General features: G+C 45.9%; 1 protein-coding gene across 1 annotated transcript; it reads right to left on the reverse strand.

Annotated features, from left to right (window-relative positions):
* Nucleotides 1-709: 709 nt before the first annotated feature.
* On the reverse strand, nucleotides 710-23101 carry fbxl2 (F-box and leucine-rich repeat protein 2). The gene is made up of 14 exons (XM_083646120.1): nucleotides 22600-23101; nucleotides 17122-17183; nucleotides 11965-12019; nucleotides 9739-9813; nucleotides 6919-7013; nucleotides 5348-5512; nucleotides 4856-4982; nucleotides 4342-4416; nucleotides 4030-4160; nucleotides 3171-3231; nucleotides 2995-3039; nucleotides 2550-2606; nucleotides 1457-1669; nucleotides 710-832 (listed from the first exon to the last, which is right to left on the reverse strand). Exons 1-14 carry the CDS (start codon nucleotides 22627-22629, stop codon nucleotides 725-727), a joined length of 1299 nt encoding a protein of 432 aa, XP_083502246.1. The 5' UTR covers nucleotides 22630-23101; the 3' UTR covers nucleotides 710-724.
* Nucleotides 23102-23678: the final 577 nt, after the last annotated feature.

Below are 23678 nucleotides of genomic sequence, written 5' to 3' on the forward strand. Positions count from 1 at the left end.
AAAGGGGGACGTCCCAGCAGCTTCACCGTTTACATCCAGAAGATCTGCATTTCCCACAACCCAGCTCTCCTCTTCCTCAGTGCTGCGTGTCTATTGGTCAAAGCATAATGAATGACAGGATGGTCACATAGAGGTGTCATGGGGTTGGCTGAGATGATACTCCATAGAGTGAATTGTTGTCCGAGATGACAATGTTGTCTTTTTTTTGTTTTTTGTTTTTTTGAACATGATGCATTGTAGTTCCACTGTTCGGATCCCCCACCCCCTCTGCTTGCCTCATCAACTACAGTGAAGGAAAGGTCCTCGCTTCCTCCATCCTCATCTCCAACTGTCCAGATGCAGTCTCCTAAGCCCCGAGGTGGGGAGCAGGATGAGGGTGGTTGAACCTTTATTAGTTCTGACAGCGAGAGAAAGAGAGAGAAAGAGAGAGAAAGAGAGAGAGAGAAGGCGAGAGACAGTGGGAGAGAATCCACCCATCCATATTCTCCCCACCCCCCATGCCCCAAGGCTTTGAGCAGCAGACTGCTGCAATGCTGATGGGCGAGCAAGAGGAGAGAGCAGAGGGGAGGGTTCAATTGATCAGCGAGCCGTGGTGATCAGTCTGTGTATCGATCAGTGATCAGGAGCAGTGATTGGGTCCAGCCCCCCCACGCCCACCCCCATCCCCCCGTTTTCAGAGCAGCAGGACCTGTAGACAGAGGTGGCCCCCCCTGGCCCTCCACTGTCAGAGGATGATGCAGCAGCGGCACAGACGCTGGCCACCTCCGTGCACCGAGGGAGGGGGCGTCACCGGAGCAAAATAGGCGTGGACCTTGATCTCTGGGAGGTGGGCCTGTGAGGGGGGGGAGAGGGATGAGAATCACAGAGGAGTTAGACTGAAGAGCTGCACTGAACCCAAGAGCGTACAGGTAGCTGGAACAAACCTCCAGAAGATCTGAGAAGTGCCTCAACTTGACCACTTTTAAAACTAGGCTCAAATTCTTTCTGTTCCGCACTACCTAATATGCAACTTGACATTTATTCTTTTTATGCATTTTTATTCTGTATCTATTCTCATTTCTAATACTCTTTTCTTTGTATAATTCTGTCCTTGTGTAAAGCACTTTGTGTACAAAATGCTTTATAAATAAATAAACCATTAAATTTCTCTTCAACTCAAGTGTAATCTACATAATTTGTTGAGAGTAGAGTAGAACAGAGTAGACCTGAGCAGACAAGAGAGCTAAAAATGTCACTGGAGCTCCAAACCCTCAAAGGATCAGACCCTACACGACCAAAAAGCTCCTATACGCCTATTTCACATGCAGCCAAAGCAGCCATTTTGTGTCAAAAATGCAGGAAGTAACACAATATAAAAATGAAAGCTCCTGCTGTTGATATAAATTGTGTTCGACACAAAACGGCTGCTTTGGGTGTAATGTGAAATAGGCCTATAGCCCCCATGATGTCCACTGACCCGGATGCGCTTGATGCCGGCCCTGGTGACCTGCTGGCAGTCGTAGAGCTCGATGCGCTCCAGGCGATGGCAGCTCTTCAGGTGCTCCAGAGTCACATCGGTGATCAGGGGGCAGTTGTCCAGCTCCACCACCGTGAGGCGCTCCTGGCCACAGGCACTGCTACTCAGAGCTCTGATGCCGTCGTCTGTGATCAGCTCGCAGTGGGACAGGGACTGGCCGGGGTACAGGGGACCAGAGTGAAGACATAGAGATACCCATGGACAACTACAAATAACTGCATCCCGGTTGTATACCTTTGCCCCAACAAGCCAAGTTGCAGTTTACATCCATGTCTGTCCAGACTCATAAAATATATGTAGTGAAAACCTTGAAGGCATTTAATCTGATTAATTTCCTTCAAAGTGAATCATTTCCAGTGATAAACATGCTGTCTTCACTCAGAGCGAGCTTCTTCACATGGTGCAACGACAATCACCTGAAGCTCAAAATCAGCAAAACCAATGAGCTTGAGGTGGACTACCAGAGGAACAGGAGCCCCCCTGTCCTGGTTGTCATCCAGGGAGAGGAAGTGAAGAGCGTGGACTCATACAAGTATGTGGTGGTCAAATCAATACAATGAATGTGGTTATTATGTCAATTTAAAGGATTTTTACAGCGCTTATGTCGTTTTTGTAGAATGACCCCAGATCGTTTTCTCAGATATAAAATGTCATCATGGCGTCATTTGACCCTATTGGACATTTGTGTGTGGTCAGAGGACCTTGACCTTTGACCACCAAATAGTAATAAGTTCATCCTTGAGTCCAAGTGGATGTTTGTGCCACAAATGTGAAGAAATTGCCTCAAGGCATTCCTGGGATATTGCATCAACGACAATGGCATGGACGTGAGGTCACAGTGACCTTGAACTTTGACCACCAAAATCTAATCAGTTCTTCCTTGAGTCCAAATAGATCTCGTTAACGAGAATGCGTACGTACAGACATACGGACGAGCGGACGACCCATGACTTCAGCCACGGCTGTCACAGGTACGCAGAAAGGCAGAGACGGGACTAGACACAAAAGCAGAAATGCATAGAGAAATGTTTACCAGCGCTTGCAGGCGAGGGCAGTGGATAGAGAGCTGAACCAGGGTGTTATCGGTCACCTGAGGAGAGCGGGAGGACAAGAGTGATCAGCGTATAGTTGCATGCACTAATGTCTGGAGACGATGGAGTGGATCAGTCCACAGCTTCTGGATCCACATGTTCCATATTTGAGTCTATGTTTGAATCTCACCAGAACTTTCTCTCCTGTGTCTCCCTCTTTGCTTTCTGACTGTCTAAATACTTTCAATTACTGAAGTGAGAGGACTGCTCACTCTTCTTCTTCATGGGAGAAATAGCCCTGTCATTGTACATTCATTCACATCAGTCATATATTCTAATTTAAACCCGGGCAAATGGATTGAAGTCAATGAAATCATCCACATCCACCAGATAGAATCCAGCAGATAAAACATGATCGAGCGTGATATTGCCAGAATCCTCTCTTACCAAAATACATTCTTCCAAGTCCATTTTTTCAAGCTCATGGCAATTCTGTGAAGAAAACAAAAAACATATCAATTAGTTAGACGATATGAAAACCAAAGCGTTCAATTAAAACCAAACAAAAAGGTTCAAAGAAGAGAAAATGGGAGAAGAAAGAATGAGAGAGAAATGACACTCACCCTGGCCAGCACAGTGAACCCAGCATCCGTCACATGCGAGCATCGTGCGGCCTCTAGGATTCTGAGAATACACAAACACACACACGAGCACACACACACACACACACACACACACACACACACACACACACACACACACACACACACACACACACACACACACACACACACACACACACACACACACTTGTGAAGGTTCCGCTGTAAACATTGCACAGGGTGATTGTGGGTAAGTGTACTTAACAACACTTAATCAAGGATCCTCAGCCTGTTATAGGATATGGGGAGGGCTACTGAAGAGCACTGCAGGACTCAGTGGGGTGCATTTGGAGGTCACAGAGTCCAGACGGGGCCAAACAGCAGACTATAAACAGAAGCTAGTCACACCTTTGGTTTGCAGAGTATTTTACAATTGTGCTGAACAAATTCAATACTAACTTTTTTTGAATGTACAGTATTTGAAATACTTGTGTACCAAGATGTAGGATGTTTTGTTCACAATTCATAACGTCGTCTGACTTTGGCCATTTTAAGTACTTGCAGAAGCATGAATGCACATGGGACTATATAGAATCAGTACTTGCTTGATTCTAGTCCATTTTTGAAAATGATCGTAGTCAGAGTGCCTGGGGAGAATATGGGTAAAGGTTGAGGCAAGCTGTTGATGTCAGTGTGTGTGTGTGTGTGTGTGTGTGTGTGTGTGTGTGTGTGTGTGTGTGTGTGTGTGTGTGTGTGTGTGTGTGTGTGTGTGTGTGTGTGTGTGTGTGTGTGTGTGTGTGTGTGTGTGTGTGTGTGTGTGTGTGTGTGTGTGTGTGTGTGTGTGTGTTGTGTGTGTGTGCGTGCGTGCGTTTGATCTCACTTGAGTCGGGCACAGTTGAGTCCCAGTGCAGTGAGGGAGGCATCAGTGATGTTACTGCAGCCGGACACACAGAGGATCTGCAGCTTGTGGCATCCCCGACACAAGCTGACCAGGCCATCATCTGTTATTTGCTACACACACACACACACACACACACACACACACACACACTACAGATTACTAAAACATATAGGCATATAGACACATCTTTCACACATTACTCACTCTACTTTACCCACTCTATGAATCTCTCCCTCCCTCCCTCCCTCCCTCCCTCCCTCCCTCCCTCCCCACAACAAATTCTTTACTTACTGTGCAAGACTGCATATTGATGGTGGTGAGTTCTGGGCAGTGTTTCTGCAAGTGTTTCAATGCTCCATCGTCCAACTGAATCAAATAAATAGTTTTGTCAATCAAGGCACAGATCAATAATGTGTCTGTGGGTGTATGTGTCAAGATAAGGCATATACAGTATGGGACTACTGTGCACCATGTTTGGTAGGTAGGTGATGCGTGGGATTCTTTCCATTGCTTTCTGGGCAAGAAAAGAGGAGCAGGTCTAAAGCAGTGGAAATGTTGGCACCTCACAGTGAGAAGTAGGAGAAAATGCCAGCAGCACACAGATCACTACATCCACAATAAACACAACCACCAATACGGTGAAAAACAACAGCCAAGTGCTGGAAAATAGACTGGTTGGGGACAGAGAGAGGAATCGTCTCCTCTTCGGTTAGGCCTGTTATGCTCCTAAAATGCAGATCAAGAAGGCAAAAGATGGCCGTGTGTGTGTGTGTGCGTGTGTGCGTGTACATTTACATTACTGTACCTGTGTGCAGCCTCTGAGGAACAGTGCATGTAAACCAGTGCAGGCTCTAGCCAGAGCCTCAACGCCGTCACGCGTGATCTGGTCACACCATGACAGGTTCAACATCTCCAGCATTCTGCAGCCATCACTGAGCATGATCACACACACGCGCAGTCACACACACAAAATGAAGCATAAAAAAAACAGGTCTTATATTCCACTTGAGTAAATGGACCCTCTTCTCAAAGTTCACTGTAGAGTCGAGTTTAGAATGGAGTGTGTGTGTGTGTGTGTGTGTGTGTGTGTGTGTGTGTGTGTGTGTGTGTGTGTGTGTGTGAGAGAGAGAGATCTTATGCATATGCAGTCGTTGTGAGGAGGGGCTTGAATGGATAAGTGACAGTTTGGACAGTGAAAAGGGCCATTTTAGAGTTGTGGTTATGGGTCATGGGTTATGGCGCACGACCCAGGGCTAGTTGCTAGGGGCAACGGTGGAGGCGAGTGTACGCGTGTTACCTGAGGGCCTTGAGGGAGTGGTTGCTGACGGACACACAGGAGGTGAGATCCAGCTGTTTGAGTTTGGAGCAGAACTTGCTAAGGCTGAGGCAGGTGCTGTCTGTGATCTTGGTGCAGCCGTTCAGATTCAACACCTCAATGTTTCTGCAGTTCTGAGCAAACGTCCTGGCAAACAGAGTGGAACGGGAGGGGGCAAACAGAGTGGAACGGGAGGGGGCAAACAGAGTGGAACGGGAGGGAGGGAGAGAGGGAGTCACTCCAGTGTCGCTTCATCCAACAAGATGCTGGGAGTTGCTCTGGAGCCAATCAAGAGAACTGTTACAGAGTTATCTACAATCCCTCTGGAGTTTCTCGCACAGCTATTGCCCAACTATTTGCTCATCTTAAAATGTTGCTCTTATATGAAAGCCTTATAAAGAGCGATGTAAACCTTCAAGGGAAAGCATGTAACATCAACAGATCTAGAGGTGCAACAATAGTTTCATGTGAGAACAGCATTACATTGCCTTTGTTCTTTTCTTCTTCTTTTTTGTGCACACTGTATTACTGTGACACTGTCACACTGTGTGAGGAAATGAAATCAACATCAAACAAAGAAGAGCTTCTAGCACACACATGGGCAAAATGTGGCCCCAGGGCCGGACCTGGCCCCTGGACCCCCAAGGTCCTCAAAGAAAAACAAAACGGCCCCCAAAACCTCAATAAAAGCCAGAATTATGTTAATAAATCTCATCTGCTACAGCCATTGGATTTGTATCACTATTATATCAGATTAACAAGAAATGACTAATCACAGCGGGAGAGAGGGTTAGAAATAGGGAGACTCCTATTTCTTGGCGATATCATATGTGGTAGCAAGAATATACTCTGAATATTACATTGAGTACCATATCTCTGGGACAGTATGATTCACTCAGTGTTTTTTCCTCTGAAAGCTTAATAGGATGGCTCCGGTGTGATTGCAGCCCTTTCAGAAGCTTTGCAATCCAGCCTTGAACTACAATGTCCTTTTGGAGACTATTGGGTGAAAAAATAAAAGGACTGTAAATAGTTTTTGATGTGTGCAACTAATAACGTAAATTGTTTCCCCCTCCATGATCACTAAGACTTGGGGGAACAATTTTCAATTGCCAAAAACCTTTGTTATTATTGTTCTCTGTGTGATTTGAATGTCTGTGAGATTCAATTTCCGCTTTGTTTTTTTCTTTTGTCTTTATGTCATATACCAATTTATACATTCATGTAACATCATTGCAGCATACATATTATGCTAGTGCAGGTTGTCCTGAAAAAAAAGATGTCTATCACTACTTGATGAGGTTATACTTGTAAGCGTTATTACACAAGGAGACCAGACGGACCAAAATGGCTGGAAAAAAAATGGCTTCGGCGCCAGAGGGATAATAAAATCCGTTGGGCGTCAAGTAGCATTACGCATGTTGAAGTTGACTTTAAACAGAGTCACTGAAGAGAAGACTATGGAGGAACCAAACTGACTTGTGAGAAGAGTCAAAGCAGAACGACACTTGTTACATCATCAGTGTGCGCCAGAGAGACAAATAGGGCCTCACTTCATGGATGCATCTCCTACACTCAGACAGCCCCTCAGACTCAGCTGCCTCAGGAAGCCTCCACAACGCTTGGAGATGTTCTCCACCACCCGCCCCTGAGAGACACAGGGACAGAGAGCGACAGAAAGAAAGAGAGAAGAGACAGATATAAAGACACAGACAGAGAGAGATAGACAGACAGACAGACAGATATGTAGATAGATAGATAGATAGATAGATAGATAGATAGATAGATAGATAGATAGATAGATAGATAGATAGATAGATAGAGGGAGAGGGAGAGAGAGGGAGTACATTAAGTACATTAATCAATAATCAGTTATATTATGTACATACATGGAGAATACAATCACTACATCACACTGGGCTAAATGTTCAGTTGTAAGTCAAAGCCACAGGTGATCTGGATGGTGTGGTGAGCATTGAGCAATTCAGGCTTTCAGGTGCCGCTCTCGCTTTTCAGCATGTCTACTAGGCGTGCCCATGTGGACTGTGTTTACATGGACATGTCTACTAGGCGTGCCCATGTGGACTGTGTTTACATGGACATGTCTACTAGGCGTGCCCATGTGGACTGTGTTTACATGGACATGTCTACTGTAGTTTTCCATGTGGACTGTGTTTACATGGACATGTCTACTGTAGTTTTCCATGTGGACTGTGTTTACATGGACATGTCTACTGTAGTTTTCCATGTGGACTGTGTTTACATGGACATGTCTACTGTAGTTTTCCATGTGGACTGTGTTTACATGGACATGTCTACTGTAGTTTTCCATGTGGACTGTGTTTACATGGACATGTCTACCGTCGTTTTCCATGTGGACTGTGTTTACATGGACATGTCTACCGTCGTTTTCCATGTGGACTGTGTTTACATGGACATGTTTTCCATGTGGACTGTGTTTACATGGACATGTCTACCGTCGTTTTCCATGTGGACTGTGTTTACATGGACATGTTTTCCATGTGGACTGTGTTTACATGGACATGTCTACTGTCGTTTTCCATGTGGACTGTGTTTACATGGACATGTTTTACTTTACTTTACTTTATTTCATTTGGCAGATGCTTTTATCCAAAGCGACTTACATCACATTTCAATACAATTCATTCAGAGAAATACAAACAATGAAAACATAACTAAAACCATATATAATCAATAAGGGTTAACCGATTCCGGAGGGACCCAGGTGTAGCCCGAAAAGGTAAGTTTTTAGTCTCCGGCGAAAAATCGGCAGTGTCTCGGCCAGCATGACGAAGGGGGGAAGTTCATTCCACCATTGCGGAGCCATGGAGGAGAACAGTCTTGAACGAGACAAGCGTTCCCCGGGGCCACGTAGCGATGGAGGGGCGAGGCGAGCCGTGCAGGTGGAGGAGCGGAGGGAACGGTGGGATGTTTGGAAGCTGACCAGGGATTGTAAGTAGAGCGGGGCTGACCGGTGAACTGCACGGTAGGTCAGTACCATGGTCTTGAATTTGATACGGGCCAAGATGGGGAGCCAGTGAAGGTCACGAAAAAGGGGAGTGACATGGGAGAATTTAGGTAAGTTGAACACCAGACGGGCAGCAGAATTTAGAATGAGTTGGAGGGGTTGGATGGCCGAGGCAGGTAGCCCCGCCAATAGGACATTACAGTAGTCAAGGCGGGACAGGACGAGTGCCTGGATCAGTCCACATGTTTTCCATGTGGACTGTGTTTACATGGACATGTCTACTGTTGTTTTCCAAGTGGCCAATTTAATCAGTCTATCCCAAAATGAAGTTAAGCAGTCAATACCTTCATCCTCTCTACAAACCTGTATCTGGGCCCACCTATGTACAGTACAACAAGGGAGCTTGGTGCACCAGCCCTCCAGTGTCCTCAGCAAACCCCCGAGGCTATCACAGGTCAGAAACAACTGCTCCACTGTCTCTACTGCCCCACAGAACTGACAGCCCCACCCCCAACGGGATCGAAAGAGAGACAGATTGATTTCCTTGGTATAGCTGTGATAGTTGTATTGTTTGGTTTCTACTCTTTGTTGTGTTATATTTGCTCCGTTTTATGTTAATGTACAAGTAATGTACACCTTGTAAATGGCCTGCATTTATATCGCGGTTTTATTCAAAGTGCTTTACAATGAGTATTCAATGAGTATTCACGCATTCACACATTCATAGACATTCATACACTGATGGCGGCAAGCTACCACACAGGGTGCTGGCACACCATCAGGAGCAATTTGGGGTTCAGTATCTTGCCCAAGGACACTTCGACATGCACACTGGAGGCGGTGGGGATCGAACCACCGGCCTCTTCTATCCAAAGCGATTAGTGGACAACCTGCTCTACCTCCTGAGCTACAGCTGACCATGCCATGCTTTGGCAACATAAATGTTAATTTGCCACGCCAATAAATCTGAATTGAGAGGGGGGTGAGAGGGAGGGAGAGAGAGAGAGAGAGAGAGAGAGAGAGAGACAGAGCCTAATATGACCTGGGCTACTCAGTGGACAGAGGATCAGTTGTGACGTCACAGACAGTCAGTACCAAAGCCTACTGACCCAACACTAAGCCCTGGGCAGTGGGCTTGATAATGCTACTCAACGAACACACACATTCATGTGCATGCTAGTGTGCCCACACAAATACATTCTCTCTCTCTCTCGCTCGCTAACTCACTCACTCACTCACTCACTCACTCACTCACTCACTCACTCACTCACTCACTCACACACTCACACACACACACACACACACACACACACACACACACACACACACACACACACACACACACACACACACACACACACACACACACACACACACAACTCACCTCTATGTCTGTCTGAAAGTTGAACAAGTCGATCTTCTGCCAGTTACTGCCATCTAGGGCCAGAACATTCCATGCCTGAGAGAGAGAGAGAGAGAGACAGATTGTGGAAAGACACAGACAAGACAAGTGGGTCAGACAGCAGTGGGGGAACGTGGGAGGTGAGCGTGTTGATCATGATATGTGGTTGAAATTCAAAGGACACATTGGACCACTGTCCACTGTGTGACCCTCTGTGGACCACTGTCCACTGTGTGACCCTCTGTGGACCACTGTCCACTGTGTGACCCCCTATGGACCACTGTCCACTGTGTGACCCCCTATGGACCACTGTCCACTGTGTGACTCTCTGTGGACCACTGTCCACTGTGTGACTCTCTGTGGACCACTGTCCACTGTGTGACTCTCTGTGGACCACTGTCCACTGTGTGACTCTCTGTGGACCACTGTCCACTGTGTGACCCTCTGTGGACCACTGTCCACTGTGTGACCCTCTGTGGACCACTGTCCACTGTGTGACCCTCTATGGACCACTGTCCACTGTATGACTCTCTATGGACCACTGTCCACTAGGGCATTCACAGACTAGTCGACTAGTAAAACCACTAGTCAACACACTAGTCGACACTGTGCTTAGTAGTTGACTAGTCGTTTTTTTTTTTTTTTTAATCTTTAAGAAAGAACATGAGGTATTTACACGACATACATGGACTATCATATCCCATATCCCCCACAAAGAACATCAAAACACAACAAAACAAAACAAGAAAACTGCATAAGATACACAATAATCCAAGAACAAACAAGACTATTGGACAAACAACCAAACAAAAACAATGCATTCAAAGTAAATACATAGATCTTGCCCTGTTGGCAGCTAGGAAATGCATAGCTTTAAATTGGAAAGCATCCAATCCCCCAGCTGTAGTTCACTGGTGGAATGAACTCTCAAGCTACCATACGTTGGATAACATTTACTACAAGAGCAAAGGCAGATTCTTAGACATCCCCAAAATATGGCAACCACATAGAGTTTGACTTTAAGAACTTTTTACCCCAGTGTCATTAGGCTTATCAGGATAGGAGCTCAATGCATTGTTTTTGTTTGGTTGTTTGTCCAATAGTCTTGTTTGTTCTTGGATTATTGTGTATTTTATGCAGTTTTCTTGTTTTGTTTTGTTGTGTTTTGATGTTCTTTGTGGGGGATATGGGATATGGGATATGATAGTCCATGTATGTCGTGTAAATACCTCATGTTCTTTCTTAAAGATAAAAAATATATATATAAAAAAAAAAAGACTAGTCGACTAGTCGACTACCTTTAGGGACGACTAGTCGACTAGTAAAATTCACTAGTCGTGAATGCCCTACTGTCCACTGTGTGACCCTCTGTGGACCACTGTCCACTGTGTGGCCCTCTATGGACCACTGTCCACTGTGTGACTCTCTGTGGACCACTGTCCACTGTGTGATCCTCTGTGGGTTTGACTCAGTGGCGCAGTACACATCAAATAATATGCCCACTTCAGGTTTCTCTTTGTTCACAGAGCTGCTGCAGTAGCTGCTGCTGTCACTTCTTGAGCAGCCCCCCATAAAAGGTTGCGAATTCAAGTCCACACAGTAGCTTTGTGAAGCTCAACAGACAAGAAACAACAATCGGTAACACTTTATTTGAAGGGGTGTTCATAACGCAAACATGACACTGTGATAAGCACGACACAACACCTGTCATGAACATGAAGGAGGCGTTATGAATGTTTATGACTGTTTTATGACTGTCATTATGTGTCATTCTGTACATTATTCTGTAAATGTTCTAGGCATGCCTAAATGATAGTGGGGGGGTTCTACGTTGTGTCAATATGTGAACCTTCCTGCATAAATAAAGGATAAATAAATAAATATGGTCACAGGAAGTCACATGTAGCAAAGGGGAAGTGACATTCTCCCTATAGGAATACATTGGAGCTCTTGTAAGAGCAGTTAGCCGCTGCAGCTCTGCATTCAGAGGCCACTTGCCAAGCCCTTGTTATTATTCACAGATAGCTCATTCATTAAATGGCTAACAGCTGCAGTGCATTCTGGCACAGCACTGGTCCACTTGCATATATCCAACCAGTGGATGGCGCTATATTATGCACATTTACACAGCTTTCAAAATGGTGAATTGGTTAAAAACAGAGAGTGCAGCAGCAAGTGGTTTGGTGGTGTAAAGCAGGTGGTGCTTACCTTGGATACCTGGGCACACCTACAGAGTGTCACCACATCTAGATAAGAGAATATTCTGGAAAGAGAGAGAGAGAGAGAGAGAGAGAGAGAGAGAGAGATCATGAGTTTGTCTCAGTTCGGTGATCACTCCCAGAAAAAGACATCCGACATGAATATGCATTAGCAGCCTATTCAACTTTATTGTATGTGTCCTTTGTGTGATGTAATAATGATGCATCTGCGTGTGCCTCTAAAGGGTTTCTGCTATAGAAGACAGAATTGTCTATAGTGGCTTTATTGCAGGAGGAGAGGGAAGTGTTTGAGCCACAGAGGGCTGCATGCAGCCGCACACTGGCTCAGCTCAAGCCATTAATCTGCCAATGAGTAATCTCTGGCACTCAGACAGGCAAGGCCACAGACAGACCAGGACAAACACACACACATGCACGCACACGCACACACACACACGCAGGCGAGCACAGATGAACACACATATAAGAAACAAACATACCTCCTAACATACCTCCTATCAGATAAAATTGCCATTCACTGCTCATTCTATAGCAGTGATATACTCAACCCCGAGGCTCTAGAGAAACCTGTGGCTCCTTTATTTATTTATAAATAAATAAATAAATAAATAAATAAATAAATAAATAAATAAATAAATAAATAAATAAATAAATAAATAGAGGAAAGGGACTTTTGGGGGGGATTGTGGCTCTTACAAAGATTTTTTTTAGGGCAAGGTTGCGTAGCACTGTTCTATAGGAAACGTTGGTGACAGAGAATTGGCACGGTGCCAAAGCATCCAGTGCAGCTGAACTGGAATGTCCTTTTAACTCTCGGAAACAGGAGCTGGGCATTGTTCCCTTCATATAGACTGAGACAAAGGCTGTGTGTGTGTTTGTGTGTGTGTGTGTGTGTGTGTGTGTGTGTGTGTGTGTGTGTGTGTGTGTGTGTGTGTGTGTGTGTGTGTGTGTGTGTGTGTGTGTGTGTGTGTGTGTGTGTGTGTGTGTGCGTGCGTGCGTGCGTGCGTGCGTGCGTTGGGCTGGGGCATGTTGGGACATGTTCAATCTATACCACAGTCCTGTGTCAGAGAGCACATGCATACAATCAACAAAGCAATGCAAAGACTCCCATACATACATACACACACACACACACACACACACACACACACACACACACACACAGGTATACACACGTAAGCAGTGAGCACACAGTTCCTACATTGATTGGAGGCCAACAGAGAAGCTGACCAATCAGGGGGCCGCTTATCGATCCCCTCTCTGATAACTGGTTAATGACTGTGACCGTGTGACGCTAGTCATTGATTGACTGTCTGCTTTAATCAAACACTCTGTGCTCCATTATTTGTGAGAGAGACCTTCAACCAACCACATAACTCTTCTGTCTGACAGACACAACACACACACACACACACACACACACACACACACACACACACACACACACACACACACGCACACGCACACGCACACGCACACGCACACGCACACACACGCACACACAGAGAGCCAATGAGTCAAGGTGATTTTGACAAGTCCCGTTAGCCCATCTGACATCTGATAGAGTGCACTCAAAACTACGAGTGTAATTGTTTGAGAGCAGCCGTCGCTCTTTAGAATGACTCAGCTGGACTGGCACTGAGACATACGCACGTCCTCAGACAGACAGGACGCAGCAGTGTGGCCAGGGGAAATCACATCCAGCACCCGGTCAATTAGCACTGGCGCCCCCCAGGGGTGTGTGCTCTGCCCCTGGTTCTTCCTCCTCTCCACGAACGACTGCACATTGGGGAACCCATCTGTCGAACTCCTGAAATTTGCAGATGAGGGTCATCATCGGCCTCATCCGAGACGGTGACGAGTCTGCGTGCGTACAGACAGGAGGTTGAACAGCTGGCCCTCTCTGGTGCGTGCGGTCAGAACAACCTGGAGCCGAACAAGCTCAGAACTGTAGAGATAATAGTGGACTTCAGGAGGAGCCCCCCAGCACTGCCCCCTCCCCTCTCACCGTATCCAACAGCAGCACTGTGTCTACGGTGGAATCCTACAAGTTCCTGGGATCTATTATCTCCCAGGACCTTATGTGGGAGGCCAAGGTAGGCACCATCATCAAGAAGGCCCAGCAGAGGTTGCACGTCCTACGCCAGCTCACAAAGTACAAACTGTCTGGTTTGGCTCTGCCACCAAACACGACAGGCACAGAAGTCAGGAGGACTGCAGAGAAAATCATCAGTGCCAACCTGCCCTCCATCCAGGACTTGAACTCCTCCAAAGCAGAGCTGCAATGATGAATTGATTATTCGATCGTCAGAAAGTTAATCGTCAACTATTTTTTAGAATCGATCATTGTTTGTCAACCCTGTGTGGCTTATTTATACATATACTGTACATACATTTAATTCATATATGTATTTAAAATCAAATTTCACACACTTATTATTGTAATATAACTGTTTAAATGCACTCCTGTCTTTTGTTTGTCATAGCCTGTGCACACCTTTTTTGTGTGAGTACATTGAGAGCAATGCAAACCGTATTTGTACATACTTGGCCAATAAAGCTGATCCTGATTCTGATTCTCATCTTGTTAGCCTTTTATTAGCCTTTTGTTAGCCCCACCTATGGGCCTGAGGGCCAAATTGAGACATAAGTTGTTGCTGTGGTTGTTGTTCTTGTTGCTGCTGTTGTTTTTCACTGAAGCAAGCTGGTTCTGGACAGAGTAAAGAATACGTTGATAGCCTTTTGAGTGTTGCCTCAAATCCTGTCTGCTACTCTTGTTTTCCTGACATGGTACATAATGGGATTTTAATGGAGTATAGACCCATTTGTTGACAAAAATGTACACCTGGCCCGTCGTGCATGGCTAGAGAAGACAGAGTGAAGCCTTCGCCGTGGGGCTGGCACTGGTTGCTATAGTAACTGTAGTCAGACATGAGTTTGGATGGTGGGGAGGGTGCCGAGTCAGCGCTTGTCGGTAAGGCGACCCTGAACAAGTCTGAAACCTCTCGGAGGCATGTCTGTCAGACAGGACTATATATCATGGCACCCTTTTCACAGTTTATACCCATGGCCTAGATAACACCTGTTTACATGGCACCCACTAGACTGGAGAACACCATGAGCTGCCTCATGTCTCACTACAATGTACAGTCCATCACCATAATGTATTAAACACAACCATGCTGATGAGTTCACTAATTAAGCTAATTCATACATTAATTAGCACATATGTATAATGTCTTCACATAACACGTGGGTGGTATTAATATGAACTCTGTATCTCAAACCATGAAGGAGTTCTAGTAGTTGGTTCAGCAAGGTGCTCTACTACTATCTGCTCTATGAAGAGAACCTATCCACCTTATTTTTGAATGCCCCACTGTACAAATAATTGTGGGTACAAGTTCCGGTTTAACGTGACTTATTGTTGCAGCTTGCCATTTCCTTTGTTATACTCTTTGGCTGCAGACCCGAATTATAAACCGGAAACTGGAGTACGTTATAAAAGTTATAAATATAGTCACGTTATAAACAACTAACCAACGCTGGGGGTCCGTATGGAAAGTGTTACTCGAAATGGTTAAAAGGTAAATCAATTTGGTCATTTAGTGGCGTTTTACTGCCATGTATCATAGCTAGCTAGCCGCTAACATTAGCCACAGTAGGCTGCGCACTGCGCTCTTAAAGGGATATTTATCGACGAGATTTTTGCCAAGCTGGACCTGATTAGTGATTTGCTCCGTTCGCCCAGACGGGTGTCAAGCTGTCAGCAACAAGGCTGGGAAGATCACACCAGAAGAAAAACGCATAGGCATCATGGCCGCTAGAAATAAGGTGGATAGTGGTGTGTTAATTTTCTATCCTTCATATTGTTCTTGACATATTGTGTTCACGAGACAGACAGACATGGCGGTGGTGGGACAGAATAAATGACAAATATAAAAAGCTCCGCCCACAGTCAGCGGTGTGAAACCAAAGCACCATTAAGTGGCAGGCCGACATTACCTGGCTTTTATTTTGTAGGAAATCAATCACAGAGAGCCTTCATCATGGATGGTGTTGTGTGTCTCAACATGATACATGTGACAATAGGTCATGTGGTGTCGTTTCCATGTGCGTGCGCGTGCGTGCGTGCGTGCGTAGCGTGCGTGGCATGCGTGGCGTGCGTGCACGTGAATTCGTCTGTCCACCAGGGAAAGTGTGCTGGTGATAACTGGTAGTCTCTGTCAGGCACAGCTGGAGCAGCAGGAGAGCAGAGCACTGCGGAATTCCCCACCAGCTATTTACTACCAAGACAGGCTATTTATAGCCCACACAGACACAAACAGCCATACTGTAGTGTTTGCATAGGGCCATGAGTGTATCTTTCACACACGTACGTACACACAAACCCACACACACACTCACTCACACATGCACACACGTGCGCACGCACACACACACACACACACACACGCAACACATGCACTGACACACACACACACACACACACACACAGTGCTCAAGTACAGAAAACAACAGTGTAGGTGTCCACAGAAGTACAGGCAGGTGCATCCCTTTCAAGACTACACAGCATATAAATTGATTGCCCCTAGCATACTTCCTGTTGCAGTGTTTCCCAATACTTTAGCTGGCAGGAAATAAGCTAGGTTTCAAAATGTTCCCTAGCAACACAATTCTGTGAATACCGTCTATAAATCCACGTGTCGCAAAGCGTGTGTGTGTGTGTGTGTGTGTGTGGCCACATTTGTGGGACACGCACAGCTGCTGCAGGAGGAAATATTGGTCTGTTAACAGAATCTCATTTCAGACTAGTGACGAGACAAACACACACCTACACACACCTACACCCCTACACACACACACACACCTACACCCCTACACACACACCTAAACACACCTACACCCCTACACGCTCACTCAAGGCTACCTCTGCTAATGAGTAACCCTGACCTAAACCCCCTGCCCCAGGGTGTGGTGTGGTATTTTGTGTTGTGTGGGTTTATGCACATGGTGTGTGTGTGTGTGTGTGTGTGTGTGTGTGTGTGTGTGTGTGTGTGTGTGTGTGTGTGTGTGTGTGTGTGTGTGTGTGTGTTTGCGTGTGTGCGTGTGCATTGAGGGGGAGGTCCCATGATATTAATCTTACCTAAGCAGAAGCTCTTTGGGGAGCTTCTTGTTAATGGGGGCTTCATCGCTGTTCGAGAACACCTGCCGAGACACAAGAAAAACAACAACGTTGACGTTAGTGCTACGTGCTACGTGCTACGTGCGTTTGTCTGCTGGTCAAGAGAAAGACATAAGCTGTCACCATGGTAACAGGCATCCAAACATACAAGAACACACAGCAGCATTACCGCCGTTATTAGTACCAGCACTCGACACCAGGCAAATACAGGGCTACACCAGGACGATTTTTATTCATTACAAATTCTATTGGAGGATAAACCCCTTGTGACTATGATGATGGACCATCTCGTTTTCGAGGGGGTCCTTCAACTCAAATGTAAAAGTGAGATTGCCATTTATTGCTTTATGAAACGGCACTCGCTTTTGAATTGGACTGAAAATACAATTGGATGATTGGATTGCAGTGAAAGTGTCGATGAACCTAGTATTCCATAAGCTCCTGAGAAGTAACCTATTACTTACTTAAGCTATTCTAAATAAACAAGTGAAGGTTACATTCGGCTTTCTCATTTCCCTTCCATACAAGCTTCTTATAACCCTGTTAGCCTGCTCAGCTAACTCCGTTAGCCTGCTCAGCTCGCTGGCATGCTTAGCTCAATTAGTTAGTCTACTCGCTGGATGTCTGGCCATCTGCTGATTGGGAAACACACACGCCATGTACACACTACACACACACACACACACACACACACACACACACACACACACACTAGTAGCAGGTAATTCTAGTCAGTGCCTCTCTGTGTGGAGAACAGAGGCAGAACATTCGAGATCAGGTGGGCTGTGTTCATCCATGAATTTAAATTACGGCGCATACACCCACGTCCTCTGTGCCTCTGTGAGATGCCAGTGATACACTTGTATCCTCTAAAGGCTCGGAAACTCTATCTAATGAGGGGACTCCCTGCTGTTTCTCACACACACACACACACACACACACACACACACACACACACACACACACACACACACACACACACACACACACACACACACACACAAACGTAACAGAAATAGGGGAGTAAGGAAATGCATAGAGAAACCAGAAAGGTTTATTTTGGAATGTCTGAGCTACAGCTAGCTCCATGACACACACAACCGCCTGGGGGGAGGGAGAGAGGGAGAGAGAGAGAGAGAGAGAGAGAGTTACTGTTACTGAGTAACAAAATGTCTTGTTTTTTGTTTTTGCTTTTTTAATTACAAAGTGTTGCTATATGTATATTTTGGCAATGTAAGATGCACCTTATCATGCCAATAAAGCCATTTCGAACTGAATTGAATTGAGAGAGAGAGAGAGAGAGAGAGAGAGAGAGAGAGAGAGAGAGAGAGAGAGAGAGAGAGAGAGAGAGAGAGAGAGGTGGTAGGGGGGAGTAACAGACTGAGGAAAACAAAGGCATGGGAGAAAAAGGGGCGACTAAGAGGACGATGACAGGAAAGAAAAGAGGGAGAAGGGAGAGAGAGGTGAAGAGGGAGAGAGGGAGGAAGTGAACGCCATGACAGGAAGTGGGGTCAAGAAGAGAGGTGGCCCGGCCAAACATGAACCAAAGCTGGTTTGAATTTTAACATCCTTAACAGCTCAGGTAACATCGCGGCAGGCGAAAAGGTTCGAAACACAGGTTTAATTAACTTTAAGATTAACTCTGTCCAATAACGCCCCTGAATAGTTTCATTACTAAAAAACCATTTCCATCGTCAGTCCCCGCTGAAGATAACCCCCTGATAATAACTTTGAATAACACAATTTCATAAATCTACCCGTGAGAATTGGGGTCAAGTCCCTTCCGTATATCAACTCTATCTACTGTGGGAATGTTTGAGAGTAGAGTCTTTATCGTTATCAAATGACTTTCCGTTTCAAATTACAATCCGAATTGAGCGATGGGGAAGTAAACTGACCCTAATCTTGCTGTACACATCAGCTGATTGACTATTAGGGAGGGGACTTGGCTTCTCCAAGGACTAGATTGATCCATGTCTCTCCAGCTCCAAAGCCAGAGATGGTGTTCCAAACTTAGGACTTCATTCAAAACCACCCAATGTCACTCACCTCTGACCTCTCCTTCTACATACATGTGCTTATACAGAGAATTTTGGAACGACCTAATCTAGATAGGTTGTGATCAAGCCTGGTGATGCATGATACTAGCCTGGGTAAACCCAGTCACGAAGACTTCGTGACTGATAGCACATAGAGGTCACGTGGAGGCTGGGTTTACCCAAACTAGCATGATACACTATGGGTGTAACAATACGTTTTAACGATACGATGCGTATCACGATACGTGGTTGCGATACGCTACAAGGGCGATATTGCCTCATTAAGGGTGCTTTCTCACTTGCGCCCCGGTACCGTTCCCGAGCACACTTGTCCCCCAAATTTACCCCAGTTTTGGAACATTTGACGAGTGTGAACGTTGCGTACCGTTCCGTTCTGTGCCCAGGGGCGCGCAACGGGGGAACCGTGACAGGATCCACTTGAAAAGGTGATCTGGGGAGCGCTTTGGCGTGCCCGGGCACGGAACACTTGCGAGTGTGAAAGCCAACCGTTCCGAACCACATAGACAACAAACGGGCGACGATCAACTCCAGGCATAGGTGATGATGCAAGTCAGTGCACTCTCTTCAGTTTCCGAGTGTGGAAGAAATGCTGTAATGTGAAAGCTGACCAGCGGGGGAGAGGGGCGGGGGGACAATCGTTCCCGAGTGCGGAAGAGAACGAAACGAACGCAATCGTTCCCAGTGAGAAAGCAACCTTAGAGCGATGCATGATGATTCAATGACTTGAAATTGATACAGTTACTTTTTTGGGGGCCAAAAATAGATGCGTTGCATGGAATGTTTGTGTAGTTCTGTCTTCCACTACGGCTGTCTGTAACCATTGGTAACCACTTGCACAGTGGTAGAGTAGGTAAAACACTGGAACAGCATGATAATGCTATTTTACTGTGACTTGTTGATCCAGACAGTAATAAGACACCATGTTTTTGTTTATATATATTTCTCATATATCAATGCATAGTAACCATTGTCTGTTCCATTGCCATGTACAAAAAGAAGGTTCCTAGGTTACAGGCGGCCATCCAGGAAGAAAGAGGACTCCACAAACATTCAGTGCAAGGCCTCTATTCATTCTGTGTGTGGAAAATACATCCACATAACGTTTGTTGTGCTAAATACAAGGCACAAATTCTTAGTATGTAAGTATGGATACAATCGGTTATTTGCATTGCAAAATGATTTTAGATCGATACAAGTCACACTAGAATTAAATGGAGAAGTAGAAGTAGATGTAGTTGGAATAGGAATTATGAATCGATAGATCGATGCAGTAGATACCCCTAATGATGGCAACCACTTTGCATTGGTCTCCTTCCAGCCCAGTAACACTATCAAATGTAGTGTAGAGCCTTTTTGTGTTGTGGCTTCAGTTTGCCAACTGTACCAGACAAAACCGTCCCTGTTTGAATAGTTGAATAGATACTGGAAAAGACTACTTAGCTGTGCATCCCCCAAAAAGTATGGCTGTTATTTGATAGGATCGCGTTGGTGAGTTAACGAACACCGATACGTTTTCCGCTACATTTCAATGGAGTGGAAGTGGAACAGCTGAGCAACACACAAAGACATTAGGCGTTGTGCAGCACACAGCTGATTCTCTTGCGCCCTACCTCAATGTTGTGTAAGCCTAACCCCATGGAAGAAGCTGTCAGACACAGTGGCATGACCGCAGTACTTGCCCCGTCATATCTGGGCCTTGGCTGCTGCATAATCAAAGCCAGGTTCAAAGCTAACTCCGGTATGCATTCCTCATTAATGGCCGTCACCTCGGTGTCCTCATGCCCCGGGTCCCTGTGCCAACGGGGCAGCATTCCCGAGCAGGGAGTTCCTCTCTCTGCAATCATACTCCTATTCCTAGCAGGCCAACTGAGGTCTTGAATGAAAAGAAAATCTGTGGGGTTTTTTGGGACCTGCACGAGCATGACTCATGTCATGTTTTTCCACATAAACTATGAAATAATTATGCACCAATGTAACATTAACAATCATATTTTCTGTTTTATGGATCTATGTGCTGGGCTGCAATACCGCATCTAAAAGAAGCTTGGGTAATATGTGTTTATGCTAAAGCAGTGGTTCTCAAACCTTTTCACATGAAGGACCCCTAAACTGACACAAAGTATTAGACCACGGACGGACCCCCAAGGACCCCTGGCGGTCCCCGGTCCCGACTTTGAGAACCACCCTACTAAAGCGTCATCTCAGGGGTATTTGTCCCATTTCCTTGAGTACAGTCTACTCTACCACCACCACCACCTCCTCTCTCTCTCTCTCTCCATTCTCTCTCTTTCTCCCTCTGACACACATACTCCAGGTTGGTTCCCACCATATTATGCTGGTTTCCACCCTGTTTCTAAGAGGCTTATGGGAAATTTACTGATATGGCAAAACACATCAGCACCACCGCCAACTTCTGTTCTCAGTCACTCACTGTTCACACTACTGACTAGCATCCAGTGGCTGAACACCTGACAGAGTAAGTCAAGTGCCATCTCTCTCAATAGAATCTCAACAACGTGAATAGCTTATATTTTCGCATAAATAACACAGCTTGGGGAACCTATATAACCAGCTGCTTTGAGGATGGTTAGCATAATAAGAAAATGTCAACAAAGCCAAGCATGAAAATGATCATAACACAAAGGTATTATGCATGACTTGTGCGTCATGATCTAAGTTCTATTCCAACGCAATCTCTAAACTTGTATGCCCTTCGACACGAAAACATGTATGGGCATGTTGTGTACCGATCATACACATCAATATCCATGTTAGGTCACAGCAAGATATGGAAGAAAATATATAAATGATACACGTTACATAGTTACTTGAACATGGGACCCAAAAGGACCATATCTGTAGCACATGGTAGTGACTGCTAGAGGAAAAAAGAAGGCACCCAAACAGTCTGCGATGTGAAACACTGTTACACAATGTTATTGGCCAAATCCAAAGGTTGACAAATGAAATGCTGCTACACTGCACCGCCAGTATTTACAGTCAGTCAGTCCCCTCCTGAAAGCCTGTCTCCCCTCAGGCTACAGTACCAGTCCCGGCCAGCCCTAACACACAGACTATCCCCAGCCACAGCCCTCTTGTCCCGCAGTCCTGAGCTCCATGTTGTCGCTGTCAGCTGGTACGCCTGGACAATAACAGGATTTCGGATTACCCTTGACCAACAAAAAGCCTCGGCTCCCTCCCGCATGTAAAATTAGACCAGTGCACGGTCGAACACACATACACAGACAGACACGGACACATACACGCATACATATTCAGACACACGCAAACACGCACAGTATAGCGTGTATGACTCCCACGTCTACGAGAAACAAACAGTTGAATCGTTGGTGGTCAACTCCCTCTATCATAACGTTACCTCGAACCGGCCCTTGGTGATGCCGTTCATGTCTCACCGCGCAGACAGACACCAGTCTAGGGCGAGAGAGAGCCGTTTGACGAATGCCGTATTGTTTTTGTCGCCGTTTTCGGTCGGTCGGGGTAGGAGCCGAGCTGCCTGGAGCTGCGGGTCCTCTCACCCGCCCAGCCGTCGGCGAGGCTCCTGTCTCCGGGTCAGCGGCGAGGGTAGTGTCGGTCCGGTGTGCGAGCCTGGGGGAACGTTAACGGTCGTTGTCTCGGAGACCAACGGCTCTGGAGCCCGTCTCATCACAGAGCTAACCAAAATAACAATAATAACATGGACGGTCTGTCAAGTGACTTCACTTCCGCCTCTCCCTTCATCGCTCCGGCGCAAGTCAACTGGACCCAAATCCCCCAACTCGGCTAAAACGACCAGATAAACGCGCGAATAACTCCCACGTTCGTTTATCATAACATTATATTAATCGCCAAATGTCCGCGTGGCGACTGACATTATTGTTTTCCGCCGTGTTTTCCTTTTTATTTGTGAGGAAGGGGCGGGCTTACGTGACGTCATTGCTGCGGGAAAAGCACGCGTGGTCGATTTGTTTTGATTGTGGGGGTCTTGCAGAGATTTTTAAAATTTACTAACAACAAATTTTGAGTGTTTTTACCCAATTAGTCACGGGTATATATAACGGTGCCAAATAAACCCATGACCTGACACGAACCCGCGGTCCAAGATTTTCTATCCACTAGATGTAACTCAGTCTGCTCCATCTGCAGCAGAGCAGACTGACTGACACACACGCCAAGCAACGGGTATTTGCATACCGAGGCAGCCAAGGACGTATTGACATGAGAGAGGGGAGCGAGTCTGAAAACAGTGCTATTATTGCGGGTTTTGAATAAAGGTAAGAAGACTAGAGTTTGAGTTGTGCATCTCCAATGAAATAATATTTACACAGGCGTTCCCTAAATCCACTGCTAGAGGGCGCACTTACACAACCAGCCTCTCTTCACCCCGCCTGCACTCAGCAGGGACAGCTGAGGCAACCGCCATGCCATGGAGGGTCAAGTAAGTCTGCATTACTCCAT

Source organism: Poromitra crassiceps, assembly GCF_964638095.1.
Source record: "Poromitra crassiceps genome assembly, chromosome: 11".
NCBI lineage: Eukaryota > Metazoa > Chordata > Actinopteri > Beryciformes > Melamphaidae > Poromitra > Poromitra crassiceps.